This window comes from Peromyscus californicus, unplaced genomic scaffold, assembly GCF_007827085.1.
Source record: "Peromyscus californicus insignis strain IS unplaced genomic scaffold, ASM782708v3 Scaffold_11__1_contigs__length_118956290, whole genome shotgun sequence".
In the NCBI taxonomy this organism is placed as follows: domain Eukaryota; kingdom Metazoa; phylum Chordata; class Mammalia; order Rodentia; family Cricetidae; genus Peromyscus; species Peromyscus californicus.
Window position 1 is genome coordinate 105,129,193 of NW_026294402.1, and position 18,817 is coordinate 105,148,009.

The 18,817-nt window shown below is 45.9% G+C and overlaps 1 protein-coding gene across 1 annotated transcript; it reads left to right on the plus strand.

Moving 5' to 3' along the window:
• The first annotated feature begins 3,966 nt into the window (after positions 1 to 3,966).
• On the plus strand, positions 3,967 to 18,291 carry LOC128104949 (serine protease 46). The gene is made up of 6 exons (XM_052729837.1): positions 3,967 to 4,051; positions 9,292 to 9,469; positions 9,640 to 9,903; positions 10,018 to 10,021; positions 11,554 to 11,709; positions 18,037 to 18,291. The coding sequence occupies exons 1-6, from the start codon at positions 3,967 to 3,969 to the stop codon at positions 18,289 to 18,291; spliced, it is 942 nt and encodes a 313-aa protein (XP_052585797.1).
• The last annotated feature ends 526 nt before the right edge of the window (positions 18,292 to 18,817 follow it).

An 18,817-nucleotide genomic window follows, 5' to 3' on the forward strand; every position in this document is an offset into this window, starting at 1 on the left:
AGAGAGTGGTGGCACACACCCTTAATCCTATCACTCAGGAGGCAGAGATCCATCTGGACCTCTGTGAGTTCACTGGAAACAGAGCCAGGCAGTGGTGGCACACATCTTTAATCTGAGTACTAGGAAGCACACACGCCTTTAATCCCAGGAAGTGACAGCAGGGCAGGGAAAGGTGTATAAGGTGTGAGAAACAGGAACTAAGGTAGTTCAGCTCAGACCCTTTTAGGTGAAGACTCAGAGGATTTCAGTTAGATGATTCGTGGAGTTCATGAGGTAATAAATAGATGGTGGTTGTGGCTTGCTCTGCTTCTGATCTTTCAGCTTTTACCCCAATATCTGGTACTGGTTTGTTTTTTTTTTTATTAAAAGACCATCTAAGATTCGAACAACAGTGGTTACATTTTATTTTTTAAGTGAATGATTACAATGACTACAAGTAAAAACAACAACATATTTTTCATATCCCTTACATGATCAACCATTTTACATATTACAGGTGAAAAACAGGACTTTTCATAGATCAGGAGCCTTTCAGCCATAACCATTTACATAGGCAGAGGTTTCTGTAATTGCCACAAAACAGGTTACTAGTTTCACTTTCCATATTTTAGAGCTCAGTCCAATTATCTTAACTAACCATACAATCTTTGTTTTCTAGTTACATGAACTTAATTGTTTAAAGCTTTATTTTAGCTATGATGCACACTGAAACCCATAAACACATTTCCCAATATCAGAAAAAACGTAATCTAACTCCTGGGACTTAGTTGTTTTTCTTAATCACTAGCCTAAACCATAGTCTATACGGCTCCTCAAGAGAAACTCATAAGCCCTAGCTTCGTGACACTTCCTTGTTCCTATTTTCTATCCTCTGCAGCCCCTGCTTTATCAGGAGCAGGGGTAACACTTTAAACAGTACAGCGTCAGAGGAAACCATCTTCATAATAATCTGCAGGTAAAAATGCCAGCAGAACAGGGTATTTCCATGAGATAATCACACTGCATTAAAGGCGGTGGGGATCCCCCCCTCCATCCCCCTGCCCCCCCCCCCCATTCACACCGTGCCAGATACCAGAGAAAAATGGCAGCGGCAAACATAAAGACACACCACTAGGCCGGGCGGTGGTGGCGCACGCCTTTAATCCCAGCACTCGGGAGGCAGAGTCAGGAGGATCTCCGTGAGTTCGAGGCCAGCCTGGGCTACCAAGTGAGTCCCAGGAGAGGCACAAAGCTACACAGAGAAACCCTGTCTCGAAAAACCAAAAAAAAAAAAAAAAAAAAAAAAAAAAGACACACCACTAGCAGGAGACATCCTGGAGCTGAAGCCCTCGGGGCCTTGCCTGTCTGAGATTTGCCCGTCATTGCCTTGCATTCTGGTGGGCCGATCTCCTGAAGTCAATCCCCATCTGCTGCTCCTCTGCCATGGCCACCGGCAGTTGAGCTGCAGCTACTTGGTTCATGCTTGTCAATTGTATTCTTCAGTTCTTGTCAACACCTCATGTATTTACACCTGCACAATCTGTGTGTTTCTGAGAGCCTTCTCACAAAATAAGGATCTGTCTGTTTCTTCTTAGAGTTCTGTTTTACATAGTTTGGAGGATGGTCTATGACAGCCATACTTTAGGTTTAAATGAGTAAATTTATTAAGTATATAACAAGCCAAACTAAAAGAATAAATAGTAAGTGATAGGTAGATGGTTAGATGATGGATGGATGGATGGATGGATGGATGGATGGACGGATAGATGATAGATGGATGGATAGATGGATGGATAGACAGACAGACAGACAGATAGATAGATAGATAAGCACCAATGAATGTGGTATTTAAAACACCCAGCAGAAATTGACTAGGAAGTGCTGTTGAAATAGTTGGCTGGACTTCCTGTAAAGAGTCCCGGCAGCAGAGTCCCCTCAGGTGAGGCTTCCAAATAAGAGAACAAATAGAGCCGTCATTATCAAGTCTGACACCCTGTGGTAGCTGACAGTCATCTGCAACTCCTGTTCCGGGGGTCTCATGTCCTCTCTGGCCTCCTTCGGTACCAGGAACACAGACGTATGTGCAGGCAAAACTACCCATACACACACATAATTTTTTATAAAATAGAATTGTATACATCTTCATTAATTGATTACAAATGTACTTGGTTTTTATTTTATTATCTTTGTTCTATTGATCAAATGCCCTCTTCCTTCTCAGAAGAAAGTATTTTGAAAGACAGGACTGGAGAGATGGTTCAGCAGTTGAGAGCACTCCCTCCTGCTACAGAGGACCTAGGCTCAGTTCTCCGCACCCACATGGTGGCTCATAACAGTCTGTAACTTAGGTTCTGTCTCCTTCTTCTGGCCTCTGTGGGAACAGAACACAGGCAGTGTGTGTGTGTGTGTGTGTGTGTGTGTGTGTGTGTGTGTGTGTGTGTGTGTGTATTCAGGCAAACACACTAAAATAAGTCTTTTTTAAAATAAAGTATTATTTTCACAGAGGCAAAACGTTTCTCTTTTTTGGAATTCTCTCCACTCTGTGTATCTCCCTGCTGCGTCGAGGGCATCCGACTGTAGGAATCACCATTTTCTGCATTTCTGCCGCACACTCCTAAGAAACAAGTTTGATTTGCTTGTTCTTGACCATCACACAGCAGGTGCACTTCCATTTCTGACCCCTTTCTGTCAGTGTGTGGACTGCTCAGTGGTAGGGAGCGGTTGGGTGTCTGTTCTCTGAGGCAGCAGGTGGGCAGTTCCACAGAGGCTCCCCACAGCCCCCGTGAAGTCTTGTCCTCCTGACAACTTCATAATGTTTCCAGGAGTGGAGGTTCAGTTGTGGCTTCCATACGTCTGCGTTACTAAATAGTTCTCTACCAACGGTCACACCAGGTCATCTCCCTCAGCAGCAGGTGAAAAATGTGTCACTCTGTGCCTTCAGCAACACTGGTGGCAGGGTGCAGCAGAAAGGGATGCAGTCATGGACACTGGCTACCTCAAGTGGAGAGGTGGGGAGGTGTCCCTAGACACCATTTATTCTGCTGAACGATGAAGCCTGTAAATGGCTGCGTCTCCAGAAGTCTCAGGCCAGCTCTCCACCCTACACCCTCCCCAGGACCTGCTCTGTTTTGAAAATACAGTCCCTGAGGACAAAAGGAAGTCTCTAGTTACACAGAAGAAGAAGAAGTCGTGTTTCAGTTTCCACACCTCGAGGGGCTCCTCAGAGGCAGCAGAGGTGAACACTGGGGGAGCTTGTAAATGGAAGTTTCTTGTCCCAACCACCTGGTCCCAAATAACCGACTCAGAGGCTGAATATAAATTATAAATGATTGGTTGATAGCTCAGACTTGTTACCTGCTAACTCTTATGTTTAAATTAACCCACATTCTTTATTTATGCTCTGCCACATGGCAGTACCTTTATTAGCATGGCATGTTCATCTCCTGCTCCCTCTGCATCTGGCTGGCGACTCCTGACTCCACCCTTCTCCTTCCCAGCATCCTTCATTTGGTCGCCCCACCTAAACTTCTTGCCTGGCTACTGGACAATCAGCGTTTTATTAAACCAGTTTGAGTGACAGATCTTTATAGTGTACAAGCAGGAGCTTCATAGACTAACCACAAGGCACTGTCACAAACCACACACCTGGTGCTATCAGGAGCCAAACATGGGACAAGTTCATGGGCTCAGAGCTAGATGTGAGGGCACCATCAAGGCTGAGAGCTGGGTTCTGTGGATGTTGTAATGGATCAGGTGTGGTTGCAGGCTCAGTGGTGAGCCCCCAAAATACTGTCCCAGGGAGGTTTCTGATAGCCTCCATTCATGACTGTGGAAGGCTCTTGAGGCTGCTTCAGCAGGGTGAGCCCCAAACCCTAGGGCAGAGACCTGTTCTCTACACTCCTGAATAAACAACTGAATTCTAGAATCCTTGCACCATGGAGATGCTCCATCTTGTTCTAAGGAACGATAAGGGCTGGACTTCTTGCCATGGCGTGTGGATCAGTGGGTCCTCAGGGTCTTCTTCCACAACCACTTTCTTCTGCCAGATTTGACAATCTACCCTATGTGGAAGGTAAGGCATGGACAGAGGCATGGAGGGATCTGATAGCCTGCTGTCTACATCCACTGTCCTGCCCGCAGGGCCTCCACTGGTCAGTACTGGGATGGGTGCATCCTCAGTAGACTGATGAAATAGACGTGGGCTGTGACCTTTCGGGACCCACATGACCCATACAGTGTGGGGCCAGTTCCAGTTTTCAGGATGATCACGAACAGATAAAGGAACAAAAATGAGAAACAAACCAGCATCCATGGGATGGATGAGCTTGTCTGGGAGTCTTAGGACTTATGACAATGACTGTGCTGTCTGAGTGTCCTCTGGCGAGACAATTTACACCTCAGCACTGTATGCTGGGGGCTCTGTTTCCACACAGGAAATCTGGGTCCAGTTTTAGTGGTTTGTGAGTTTTAGAACCAGGACTCAACAACAGTTTCCAATAGATGCTTTGGGATTGAAAATAATTAGGTGGCAGAGGATTTCCAGGCTTTTCCTGAGAAAGGTAATTTTTGTGACCTACCTCAGGTCACCTGCTGGCTGTACATTTTGTTCTTGACAGTGAGCTAGCTGGGGTGATAACTGTGAATGGGGGATATATCCCCCAACGTGGGCACTGTCTTCTTCCACCCCTGTGTGACACCCTTTCTCCTGGACTAGCACATTGTTGAATGAGTGACTGAATGAGTAAGTGGGCAGTCTTCTACCCTGAATGCTTTGTGCTCCTGTCAAGTATTAGTGATGCTCTGGGGATGGTTAGGGTATGTGCAGCCTTAGACACAAGCATGGGTGCTAACTGCTTTGCCTCTGGTGAGGGGACAGGAGTCAGCTAGGACCTTACAGAAATGGAGACCTCAAAGCTGATACACATCTTCTGGTGGCTACCTATGAATGCAGAAAAGAATATCAGGATCCTCTTTGTAAGTGATGGTGCCTAGCTTCCAGAACTCCAAGAAAGGGTACCAAGGTCGGAAGTGGGATCTATTTGAATCATTGAGTGTCTGCTACAGATGGAAGGGCAACATTGTGCCTGGGGCAAGGTTGATCTGCAGCACACTGCACCTACTAATAACCCATCACAGCTGGAGAGATGGCTCAGTGGTTAAGAGTGTACTGTTCTTCCAGAGGACTCAAGTTTGATTCCCAGCACCCACATCTGAGGCAGCTCTTGACTGCCTGTAACTCTAGCTCCAGAGGATTCTACACCTGCATTCACATGCACATATTAGTGCACAGACATACATGCAGAGTTAAAAATAATAATGTGACCCGTCCCGCGGGCCAGGTTATTGGGGAGACCCGAGGAGGCACCTCCTGAAAGATCAATGGGGGCGAGAGAGAAAGGAGACCAGACACATAAGGAAGACAAAGTCAGTCTGAGTCGCATCAAGGTCTCGTTTATTGACTGGGTATTGAGGCTTATAAGCAGGACTTCAGGCAGGGAGGGGGAGCAGGGGAAGCAAAAGGAAAGAAGAATGGAAAATTCCTAAGGAAGGGTGAGGTCGCTTTGGTCCCAGGCCCCTGCAGCTGGCTGATTAGCACGTACTCCAGGAAGTTGTACAGCCCGAGGTTAGGCCAGGAACCTGTTTTTGCAAGGTTTGATAAAGTAAGGAAGGTCACACAAAATTCAAGACACAGCTGTCCGGAGTCGGTCCCTAACAGTTCCCCCTCTTTTCTCAAAAATGGACCAAGTCCATTGTGATCGCGGTGGCTAGGGTCCGAGAGAGCCCCTGTCTTAGGCTACACAGGGGGCTTCCCACACTCGGCAGCGTGCCACGTTGAGCTGGTCTCGACGACCTCTGTACGCTGTTGTCTCCGGCGTGAGCCCTGTACTATTCCCGTCATTGGGTACCCTCTAGCAAGACCATGGGGACGTTAGGGCCTTAGGACACTGAATCTGAGTCTTTGATGGGGCTCCTGGCCGGCCTCCTCAGAATCTACTCTGTGATAATGAATCGAGACGTGTCGTGGTAAGGCCAAATCAATCTGATTTTTGATAATCCGAGTCATGGTGACTCATGCCTTTAATCCCAGAAAGCGAGCCTTTAATCCCAGGGAGTGATGGTAGAAAGCAGAAAGGTATATAAGGTGTGAGGACTAGAAACTAGAAGCATTTGGCTGGTTAAGCTTTTAGGTTTTGAGCAGCACAGTTCAGCTGAGATACATTCCAATATAAGGACACAGAGGCTTCCAGTCTGAGGAAACAAGACCAGCTGAGAAGTTGGCCAGGTGAGGTTAGCTGTGGCTTGTTCTGTCTCTCTGATCTTCCAGTCTTCACCCCAATACCTGCCCCAGGTTTGTTTTTATTAGTAAGAACTTTTAAGATTCATACTACATCCTAATCCTTCCCAAACAGTTACCAACTTTGAAAAAGCATTCAAATTTATGAGCCCTTGAGGCAATTCTTATTAAAACCACCACAGGAGCCATAAGGAAGAAACAGGAGCAGCAACCGAAGATGACCATGGACTCACCATGGTGTATGAGACAGTCCAGAACTGTGGCTCTGGGTCAGGGGCAGAGATCAGGGAAATAGGAGACAGGCATGGAGAAGGGGTGTAGATGTGAGTTGAGCAATGAGAAAGTAAGAGTACTCTGTGGAGACCTCGGGGGAGTAGTGCAGCGCCTGTGGATCCCGAGAAGGTCAGTAGCTGAAAGGAAGGACATTCTACCCACAGGAGTCTAAGCAAGGGAACAGGCCATGTATACCGGATAGCAGCAGGAGCCAGGGACGCATGGGATGAAAGAACTCCAACATCATGCATGGGCTGTGCATTAGCTTTGTGTGACAAGAAAATACCTGAGAGCCAGGTGTGATGGCACACACCTTTAATCCCAGCACTCAGGAGGCAAAGGCAGGAGGATCTCTGTGAGTTCAAGGCCAGCCTGGTCTACAGAGTGAGTTCCAGGACAGCCAGGGCTGTACAGTGAAAACCTGTCTCGAACCGTCCCCCCCACTTAAAAAAAGTAACAAAAAATATATGAGACAGGTCTTCAAAGGAAGTAGAAAGATATATTTAGTTGACAGTTTTCAAAATTCAGTCTAAAGATTTGTCACACGGGGTAGAGGTACCCTTTAATGGAGGTAGCGACTGCCTGTCTTGGGAATGAGTACTTGTACAAAGTTAGGAAGCAGAGAGAGGCTGGGTGGGCTTCTACGGTCCTTTGAGGACATGTCCCCAGTGATCTAAAGACCCCCACCAGACCCCATCTCTACGTGTGCATGCTGTTGCCATCAAGATGTTTTTCTCGATCACTTCCCCACCAAATTTCCGGAGACAAGGTCTCAGAACTTGGCACTCCCTGCTTCAGTCAGACTGGCTCTCAGGAGAGCGAGCTCCAAGGATCTCCCTGTCCCTGTTCCTCAGGACTGGGGTTACAGGCATACACTGCCACATCTGGCTGGGAATCCAGACTTCCGTCCTCACGCTTGCCCAACAATATCATACTCACAGAACCATCTTCTCGTCCCTAGACCCCACCTCTTAAAGGTCTATGACACCTCCATATATCACTTCTGGAGGACCAAGTCTTCACATATGGACCTTCGGAAGGGCACTCAGATTATAGTCACACCATAGTGATTTCAGCAAGGTAGGATGTAGTTGATGTTTCTGCTAATGTATACAGGTCATCATAGATATTGCTGTTCTCTATCATCCCCAAACTGTCCCTACCACAGCCCCCCAGACCTGCCTTGGATATAGCTGTTGAGTCCTGACATTGTTCTAAGTGGGTAGTGTACTGCTGAGGGAAATAGACTCATGGCGTGGCAGCTTGTGATGGTGTAAAGTAGGTCCAGTTCCACCTGTTTGAGGAGCTCAGTGGCCACGCGTGATTGCTTAACAGCCCGGACCAGCCGAAGACTCTTCATTAGAAACCCTTTCTTCCTTCCAGGCTTGACAGGGTCCCACTATGTAGCCCAGGCTGGCCTCAGACTCACAGAGATCCGCCGACCTTCGTCTCCGGAGTGCTGGGACTAAGATTGCTCATTACCAGACCCACTTCACGTTTCTTTAATCTTGTTCTGTAACCCTTTCTTATAGAATCATTCTCCTTTTCTTCTACTTTGTAATATTCAGTTGTTAGTTTTGAAATCCCTGTGAAGAATTATTAGTAAATACCAATTCAGGCTGGTCCCATTTAAAAAAAAAAAAAAAAGCCGGGCAGTGGTGGCGCACGCCTTTAATCCCAGCACTCGGGAGGCAGAGCCAGGCGGATCTCTGTGAGTTCGAGGCCAGCCTGGTCTCCAAAGCGAGTTCCAGGAAAGGCGCAAAGCTACACAGAGAAACCCGGTCTCAAAAAAAAAAAAAAAGAAAAGAAAGAAACCTCACTCTTACTGGGCATGATGGCACATGTCTGTAATTCCAGCACTTGGACGTTAGAGAAAGGAAGATCAGGATTTCACTATCACCCTTGGTTACTTTGGCTGCTAGCCTGGGCTGCACTAGACTCTATCTTACAAAACCAAACAAACAAAACAAAACAAAACACAAAAAACAGGGACTGGAATGGTTCCGCATTCAAGAGTGCTGACCGCTCTTCTAGAGGACCAGGGTTTGATTGGCAGCACCCAGGCCAGGTGGCTCACAACTGTCCGTCACTCCAGTTCCAGGGAATCTGATGCCCTCTTATGTCCTCTATTGGTACTGCACACATATGATGTGCAGACATACATACAAGCAAAACCCTCATGCACATAAAAATAAAATAATAAAGAAGCAAAACAAAAAACAAAACTAAAATCTCAATCTCAGCTCCAGTTCATGCAAGCTGCCATCCTCCTATCCCTGTTCTTGAGGCCAGCGAGGGGCAGGCGAGCCTCTCTGTTTCCAGGGTGTGAGCTATGACTGTAGTTGGACAATAAAACAACACTGTCTATGTATTTTTAGAGACAACCAACAGGAATCATGAACACTAGGTCCCATCACTTGCCCCTGGCTGACTATATTAACCTTCTAGTGGTCCTCTCCTCCTCTTCCTCCCCAAGTCATGGGTGAACTATGGGCAGGAATGAGTCCTGGGGTGATGGTTCATAGCAAGGGTCAGACAGTTTGTCTCCATTATTTGGGGGCTTTCTTTATAACGGGCCACCTGCTGCCTCTAGGTTTGTGTTGCCAGTTTCTGAGGCAGTCGTCTCAGTCCCCGACTTGTGCAGATGGCAGTGACCGCGTGGGCCATGGCTGAGAGACGCTTGGACAATCTGCCATGGCCTGTGGGGCTACCCTTGGCATCCCTCTCTCCATCTCTTTCCTCAGGGCCCTGGTTCTGGTCCTGCGGTCAGACCAACATATCCTGCAGGATGGTAAATGGGAAGATGGTAGAAGTGGGCAAGTGGCCATGGCAAGTAAGCATTCTTTTTCTGGGAATGTACGTCTGCAGCGGTTCCCTCATCCACCACCACTGGATCCTCACCGCTGCACACTGCTTACAAAGGTCAGCCTGGGGGTTCATCCTGGTCTGGGGTCTTTCTTTCAGGCCTGCGGGTGGTGGTGAATCTGGGATCTGGGAATAGAGACCATTACCCTAGGCAGCCTAGTGCTCAGAACCCTATCTTTGAACCCTTCCTGGTCTTACTGCCAATCTGCTTCTTCCTGGGCCTGCAGATCCAAGGACCCGGCTAACTACACCGTAAAGGTGGGTGTCCAGAACCTCCCAGATAACAGCTCGGAGCTCATGGTCACTAGGATTGTGATTCACGAGAACTTCAACAATCACATGTCTGACAACATCGCCATCCTGAAGCTCAAGTACTCTGTTGCCTGGTCCCCCCTCGTCCAGCCCATCTGTCTCCCCACCATCAATTTCAAGCCAGCCGTTGGCACCATGTGTTGGGTCATCGGGTGGGGACAAGAAAAGACTAAAGGTGAGTGCAGGAGAGCAGAGGTCACTCATTCTCTTCTGTACTCTGTCATTTGCAAGCATTTCCTGAGCACATTCATCCGCCCATAGATAGATGCCGTATTTGAGCAGCGAGACAAGAGGCCTGTGAGGACCTCGGTTTCCAAAGTTAAAATTATTTGTTTGTTTACTTACTTATGTGTATGTGTGTGGGAGTACATGTACCACAGTGTACACTTGAAGGTCAGAGGACAACCTTCAAGGAGTTGGTTCTCTCTCTATCGTGTGGGTCCCGGAGAGTCAAGCCCAGGTCATCAGGCCTGATGTACTTGCTAAGCCATCTCACCAAGCCCCAAAGTTAACTTAGCTCCTATACCAAGTCTTTAGCCTGCAGCACAGTAGGAACTTAAGTCTTTGGCTATTCACAAGGGATCTGTGTCTGCAGGTATGTTGAGGGCTTTCGCCTCAATATGTTCTGAAGCACTGAGGTGGCCTCTAGTCAATACGCACGCATGATTCTCCGAGAGGCAGCCCTGTCGGTGTTATCTGGAGTTCCTCCAACCTTTCAGCAGGCAGCAGGTGCCACATCTAGCCTCTAGGGTCTTAACACCTTTCCTAAGAGCAGTGCACCAAGGCTTATTCTCACAACACCTGAATGGTTGGGAAATATCTCCTCGTTCTCACTCGTATGTAGGTTTCACTTCATGTCCATCCCTGGGAGACTTTCGCTTAGCTTCTTTCTTTTGTTTTGTTTTATGTTTTTTGGGCTTTTCTTTTCTTTTTTTATTTTTATTTTTTTTTTGGTTTTTGGTTGTTGCTGTTTTTTTTTGTTTGTTTGTTTTGTTTTTGTTGCTTTTTTTTTTTTTTTTTTTTTTTTGTCGGAGCTGAGGACCGAACCCAGGCAAGCACTCTACCACTGAGCTAAATCTCCAACCTCACTTTTTTTTTTTTTTTTTTTTTTTTTTTTTTTTTTTAGGCAGAGTCTCTTTACATAGCCCTGGCTATCCTGGAACTCACTCTGTAGACCAGGCTGGCCTCAAATCAGAGATTCATCTGCCTCTGCCTTCCAAGTGCTGAGATTAAAGGTGTGTGTCATCCCCAGTTCTTGGCTTAACTTTCTTTTTTACTTTTTTTTTTTTTTTTTAGGTTTTTCGAGACAGGGTTTCTCTGTGCAGCTTTGCGCCTTTCCTGGATCTCACGCTGTAGACCAGGCTGGCCTCGAACTCACAAAGATCCGCCTGCCTCTGCCTCCCAAGTGCTGGGATTAAAGGTGTGCGCCACCACCACCCGGCCGCCCTTGGCTTAACTTTCTTAATGAGTAGGGACATTTTTGAAAGCCAGGCTTCGACCTGCAGCTTTTCTGAATGAGCATCTCAGGACATGACCCTGCCTCTCTTTTTTTTGTTTGTTTGTTTTTGTTTGTTTTGTTTTTTGAGACGGGGTTTCTCTGTGTAGCTTTGGAGCCTGTTCTGGAACTCACTCTGTAGACCAGGCTGGCCTTGAACTCACAGAGATCTGTCTGCCTCTGCCTCTGCCTCCCAAGTGCTGGGATTAAAGATGTGTACACCACCACCCGGTGACCCTGCCTCTCACATACACAAATGTGAATGACTCTCTGAGTTGGAAATAGGTTCTAAAGTGGAGGTCATAACTAGATCTTTCTCTCTGTAGAGGCCAAGAAGACCCCCTACAGTGTCCAGGGCTTGGCTGTCAGGATCGTGAACAATGAAATCTGCAATCATCGGTACCAGTTCCTCCTGATGCAGAACCAGAAGACGTTCATTGGGAATGACATGCTGTGCACGAGCTCAGAATGGGGTCTGGACACTTGTCAGGTGTGGGATAACGTGCAGACGGGGTGGGGAGCAGGCCGTGGGGGGGGGTCATGCTTTCCTTTCCATGTGCTCATCAGAGACCCAGTACAAAAGTCTGAGTTTCTGTTTTCTGGTATGGAAAGAAAAAAGTTGTGTTAGTTATCTATGACTGTGACGAAACACCATGACGGGGCGACTTACAGAAGAAAGAGTTTGTATGGGGTTTATGTCCTAGAGGGATGGCAGTCCATCACTGTCCCTGTGGGGAGTGTGGCAGTAGGAAGGCAGGCCTGTCTCTAAAACAGCACCTGGAATCACAAACAGGAAGCAGAGAACACACTGGGGATGGTGGGAAGCTTTTGAACCTGCCCCTGTGACACACTTCCTCCAACAAGGCCACACCTCCTAATCCTTCCGAAGGAAGTATTCAAACATGAGCCTTTCGGGGCCATTCTCATCCAAGACACCACAGGTGTGAAATGGTTTTTGTCCCTGCTACAGACAACTCTGTGTGTGTGTGTGTGTGTGTGTGTGTGTGTGTGTGTGTGTGTGTGTGTGTTTTAAAGATTTATTATGTATACAGTGTTCTGCCTGCAGGTATGCCTGCATGCCAGAAGAGGGCACCAGATCTCGTTACAGATGGTTCCAAGCCACCGTATGGTTGCTGGGAATTGAACTCAGGACCTCTGGAAGAGCAGCCAGTGCTCTTAACCTCTGAGCCATCCCTCCAGCCCCCAACTCTTTGTGTTTATTTTTTATTTTTTTAGAGAGGCACTCACTAAGTAGCCCTAGCTGAACTGGAGCTCACCGTTTAAACCAGACTTGCCTTAAAACTCACGGAGTTCTACCTGCCTCTGCATGCTGGAGTGGTGGGATTGAAGTCTTGCACCATCATGCCCAATTCCATGAGCCATTTTAGTGCTCCTGAATATCAGCCACATGCCTGCAGATCTGGGCCAGGCACTGGCAGACAGTTTTGCAGAAATGATATCATTCTGTAAGCTTCAGCCACTTGCTTTTTCTAGTCAATATTGTTTTTGAGATACATACTTCATTTTTTATTAAAATATTTTATTTATATTATGTGTATAGGTGTTTTGCTCACATATATGCCTGGGTAATGTGTGAATGCCTGGTGTTTGTAAAGGCCAGAGAGGGCATTAGATCTCCTGTAAGTGGTGTTACAGATGGTTGTGAACCACCTGGTCGGCACTGGGAACCGAACCTGGGTCCTCTGCAAGAGCAACAAAGGCTCTTAACGGCTGAGCCATTTCCCCAACCCCCAGATTCATATCTTCTTGAGCACATGTCTTAATTTCCCTCTTAAAGTCCTTACTCTCTTGAATTTAAAAGACAGAACTCCTCTGGGGGAAAACAGAGTTCTTTAAAGAAAACATATTTGTGTACAAGAAAAACAATAAGTATTCTTGGACCAAAGGTTTATATGCCAAAAAGTATGTAAGTTAAAAAGTAGTTTTTTTGTTTTGTTTTGTTTTTTTGAGCTGAGGACTGAACCCAGGGCCTTGCACTTGCTAGGCAAGCGCTCTACCACTGAGCTAAATCCCCAACCCGTTAAAAAGTAGTTTTAATACTTGACAGGATGTCTGTGAAAAGGAATGAATTCATGACTGCTGCACCGAAGGACAGTGGGAAGTTTCCCAGAGGTCTCACTGGAGTGACAGTGTAACCTCTGGCTTAACCTCGGCTGCTTTTGTACCTGATAACATTATCTAGATTGCCCAACATTCTAGAAAAAACAACTAGTTGGGTTTAATTTATTTACATCCAACAAACATTGCTGGGCTCTAGGGTGCAGTCAGGTCCAGGAAAGGTTCTGGCCTCGGGGAACAAGCAATTGTCACGCAGAATAAACCATAAAGCCTTCTTTACTCCCAGTGAGGCCAGGCTCCAGTTTAAGTTTAGAGATGGCTCAATGGTTAAGTCCCTTTGTGCTAGCAGAGGACCCCAGTTTGTTCCCAGCACCCACATGATGGCCGATCACCATCCATAACTCCAGTTCTAGGGAATCTGGCACCCGCTTCTGACCTCCGAGGACACTAGGCACACATGCAGTGAGCAGACATACATGCATGTAAAATACTCATACACATAAAGTAAAATAAATCAATCTTTTCTTTAAAGGTGTTTAGACTAAGTCATTCTCTTTGTTAAGTTCTAGTGTGAGAACTACATGTACTTCACTTGGGAAATAAGTTGTTCATGTTTTGGAACATTTGAAGTATCAGAAATTACCTCCCCCTTGAAGGTTGAGTTGAAGTTGCCAGGAGGACGTGGACAGACATGTTTTCTGTTGAGGGATTGTTCTTAGACACTATTGTAAGTTATTTTACTCATAGTCATTGGGTTAATCGATTTCCCATCACTCTGCAATCTTAAACTTTTTAATTACACGTATTTATTTATCTGTGTGTGGTGGGGTGCGTGGATGCTATGGTGCATAGAGAGCCACCTGTGGGAACTGGTTCTCTCCTTTCCCCATGTGGGTCCCAGGGACTACACTCAGGCCACCCGGCTTTCACCTCCCTGACCCTCCTCTGTCCCCTTCTGAATTAGTCTAAATCATTTGTGTTTTCTTAGCAATAATTCACCTGAACTGGATTTAAATCCACAGAGGTTGTAAACAGTCTTAAGGTTCTGGGAGAGAACATTTTCTAGGCATAGATCCTCTTCTCTGTTCTTATTCAAACCAGAGGGTAATGGTGTGTGTTATCCTGGCCGTCGCCAGCTTCATTTCCCAATTGAATGACTTCTTTGCTTTCTAATACATGAATTATCCTTACTAATTCCTTTTCAAGTGTTTTGAGTCTAATGTTCATGGACAAATGATTGTTGATGTTAATGAATAATTTATTTTCCTTCTTTTGTTTGATGCTAAAACTTCTTGCAGTCCTTAACTAAAATTTGCAACATTTAGGCAACAATTTGTGGGCTTTGCAATATGTGGCATTATATGCTTCTATATCTAATTATAGATTTAAATTCTGTTTCCACTGTAACATTTTTGAAGGTTAGCTTTCATTTTTCCATTGATATATATATATTCATAACCAAAAATATTTTGGTGTGAAAACAAAGTGTCCACATGCAATAGATGTCTGTCTGTCTGTCCTCTAGTGTCTCTCTCCACATGTTCTTTCCGCCTCTAGACCTCTAACAAGGACTCCCATACTGTAACTGCTGGCCTCACTGTGGCTTGGTTTCTCTCCTTTGTCTTTCTGTTATAGACATCTGTCTACTCCCTTCTGTTTAATGCATGTCCTTAAAGATGTTTCTGTCTTTGGAGAATACTTAGTGCTCTTAATATAGTTTATTTTAGATAAACAATATTGTCCTACATATCCAGATCATCCCATATTCTTCTCAAGATGTCTGTTTGTTTGAGAAAGGACCCATGTGGCCCAGACTAGCCTCAAACTCTATGTATTTGAGGATGACATTGAACTTCTGATCTTCCTGCCTCTATCTGAGGGCTGGGATTGTAAGGATACCACCATGTTCATGTAACTCTGAGGATCAAACCCAGGTCCTTGTGCATATTTGGTAAGCATTCTCCCCACTGAGCTACATCTCTCTCCCCAAATGTCCTATCTTAATTCATCATCTATTTTCAACAATATTTGGTGCCTTTTACTTCCTAGATAGTCTCCATTTAGATGTAACTAGGCTGAACATAGTCCTCTTCAGGACTGTGGATTTTGAAGATTCTTTTTGAAAAAGATTTCATTTTCATTTTTAATTGTGTGTGTGTGTGTATGTGTGTGTGTGTGTGTGTGTGTGTGTGTGTGTGTGTGTGTGTGTGTGTGTGTGTGTGTTGTCTGTGTGTGGGTTTGTCCATACAACTGTATGGTGTCCATCCCTGGGAACTAGAGTTACAAGCAGTTGCAAGCCACGCAGTGTATGTGTTCTGGGAAAACTTGGATCCTCTGGAAGAGCAGTACATGCGCATAACCTAGGAACCATATCTCCAGTCTGTTAAAACCTCTTTTTAAGATGTGTTTCATCTCAAGGCATAAATATATGGCTCTGTATGTTTTAAATTAGTTTTGTCTTTTTCACTGTTCATGTTTAGAGTTTTTTGCTCTGGAGTTTGTGCTGGGATTCAGTTTCATTCATCTCTATTCTTAGAGCAAATTTCTTTACCCTCAGTAACATTACCAAGTTCCCTCGCAGGCATTCCTCAGGCTATGGGCTTTCCACTGTCCTGTTGGTTGCCTTTCCTGTTTGTATGGCAGTACATATCCTGTTTCTATCATGGTAAGCTTTGGAATATATCTGTCTGCTTGGTCAAATCTGCCCCCACACTGAGGCTTCCAATTTTCTCTTCTGTCTCCAAAAAGTCCATGTAGTTCATTCGTTCATCAGTATTGTTTTAGAATCAGATTGCCAAGGAACTGAAAAAGCCCTGCGCTCCTTTCAACGGGTCGATTTCTAACAGTAATTTAATAATTGTCATGGTTCTAATCTTATTTACGCTTAACTCTATACTGAATAGAGACAAAATGTTTTTTAACTGTGTCTGGAGAATGAAAACTAGAACAACCAACATCTCTTCTCCTCCTAGCAAACCTGAAAGACAGTGCTGTATAGATCAGGGAGCCTCAGGGGTAGTTCCCCTCTCAGGCCTTGAAGCTTGGTACTTTGTCTCTGGGTTTCTGCCAGCAGCCACGTGCATGCTGTTCCTCGGACTACTTCAAACAACTCAGCTCATTTCTTGGAATCACACAGTGTGAAACCAGCCTGTCCATGTATGTGTGTTTCTACTCTGCCCTTGCTCTGCAGGGTAGCTTTGGGCAGGGTATTTCCCAAGGCTTCCTCCTTTGGAGTTCTCCTCTGGATGATGGCAAGCAAGGAAGGCTCTCTAAGTTGTGCTTTGGTCTCCTGAACCTGTGAACAAGGCTGTGAACTTGAAGCTTGCTCTCACAGGATTTGATACAGGCTTTGGACTAAAAGCCAACTCCTGGGATTTTCTGGATTCCACTCCCCATTCAAGTTTGGGGCTTCGAGGAATCTTTACTTTCCTCGAAGTAAAGATTAAATGCATGCAATTAAGATGCTATTTTTGGAACAAGGCAGTGGCTCAGAGGTTAAAGTGTTTTCTGTACAATGGTAAAGACCAGGGTTCAAATCCCCGGAACCTATAAATGCTGAGTAGGTGTGGCAGCCTGCAGATAATTCCAGCCTCAGATGGTGTGGTCATAGGATCCCTGGAGCAAGCTGACTCATAAGACTAGCAATCTGGGGTGGGGAGAGCACTGGATTTGACTGAGAGATTCTGCTTAAATGAATAAGGTGGGAGTGATGGAAGATGATTCCAGACTTAAGCCTTGGACTTCTACATGAAAGCTTATACATATGTGCACATGTACCCCCATACATGCAAACATATACAGCACACATATACACATACATGAAAGTGGGAAAAGAAGTAAAAAGATGTTTTTTAAAAAACCACATTCTTTTTTGCTTTTGTTTTTGTTTTGTTTTTTGTTTTTTGTTTTTTTTTTCAAGACAGGGTTTCTCTGTGTAGTTTTGGTTCCTGTCTTGGATCTCTCTCTGTAGACCAGGCTGGCCTCGAACTCACAGAGATCTGCCTGGCTCTGCCTCCCGAGTGCTGGGATTAAAGGCTTGCACCACCACACCTGGCCAGCAACAGCATTTCTGTGCTCTAGTGGAGCCTCTGTCCTTCGGCAGAATTTTATTGTTATTTTCGTTAATTGTCTTCCGTGTCCTTCAGAACATCATGTCCTGGGAATCTTTTATGTTATGTTAAAGGATAAATATACTAAACTCTTTTCCTGGTTCATAAAGTTTCAAACGTTACAGAGAAATATAGAAGGGCTTTGTTTTTGTTTTTGGTTTGTTTTTTCTTATGCTGGAGACAGCGTCCAAGGTCCTGTGTGTCATAGGTGAATGCTCTGTCACTGGGTGGTAGTGAAATTCCATAAAAAGAATTTTTAAAATCATAAGAAACCTACTGTTACCTTCTGATGTATGACACTGTAAACGGTCTTTTTCTGCATTCACCTGTCTGTACACACAAGCAGGGAAGCTGGTTGGCGCTTCTAAGATCGCCCCCTGTAAGCAAGACCATGGGAAAGAGCAACAACTGTACCTTGGAGGCCCCCCAGGGCTTCGGGAGGGCTCACCCATCAGAAAGCTAGCAGAACAATGGAGAGGTCAGTGTGGCCCCAAGCTTGGACCTTAGCACAGATTTATATGTCACAGGACAGGCTCATAGGCAGGCTTCATTCTTGGGGACAACAAAGGCCTAATCTCGAAAACACTGCTGCTTCTTGAAGCCTCCCTTCCCCTCCCCCCCACCCGCAGGACACCTCCGGCAGCTCCCTGGTTTGCCAGATGAACAAGACCTGGATCCAGATGGGGGTGGTGAGCTGGAACTTTGGCTGCGGCCGCCGCCAATTCCCAAGCATCTACACCAGCACCTCCCACTTCACCCAGTGGATCAAGAGACAGATCGGCGACCTGCGGTTTGCCAGTATGGCTGTCCCTCCCTTCCTGAGCCCGTTCATCCTCACTGGCTACATCTTGCTGGTTTCCCTGGGCTCCCTGTGGCTCTTGTGAGCCTGTTTCTGTAACAGTCATTCCCACAGACTGCTTCTCCCTTCTCTCTGCTCCGCCCTCAGAAGTGGACACACCGGAGGCTGAACAGGAAGGACTTCAGGACAGAGGGACTCTGGGGAAGGGTCCTAGACCCACTGTGGGGTTTGCCCTCCAGTTGTTCAATGAAGATGCTCTTGAACCTTTTGAGCCATTTGAAGTTATCACATTCTTGACTTTGACCAAAGCCCCTTAGAACACTCCCCTCATAAAACCTGGCTGTTTCTCAAGCTGAGCCTTCTTGGATACTCTTACTCTATGTCTGTCATAGGTATGGTGTGTGATCTTGGGATGTTGTTCCCTTGTAGTTTTATCTTAAAAACAAACAAAACAACAACAACAAAAAACCTCTAGCCCAGCAGTGGTGGCGCATGCCTTTAATCCCAGCACTCAGGAAGCAGAGGCAAGCAGATCTCTGTGAGTTCGAGGTCAGCCTGGTCCACAGAGCGAGTTCCAGGACAGTCACCAAAGCTACACAGAGAAACCTTGT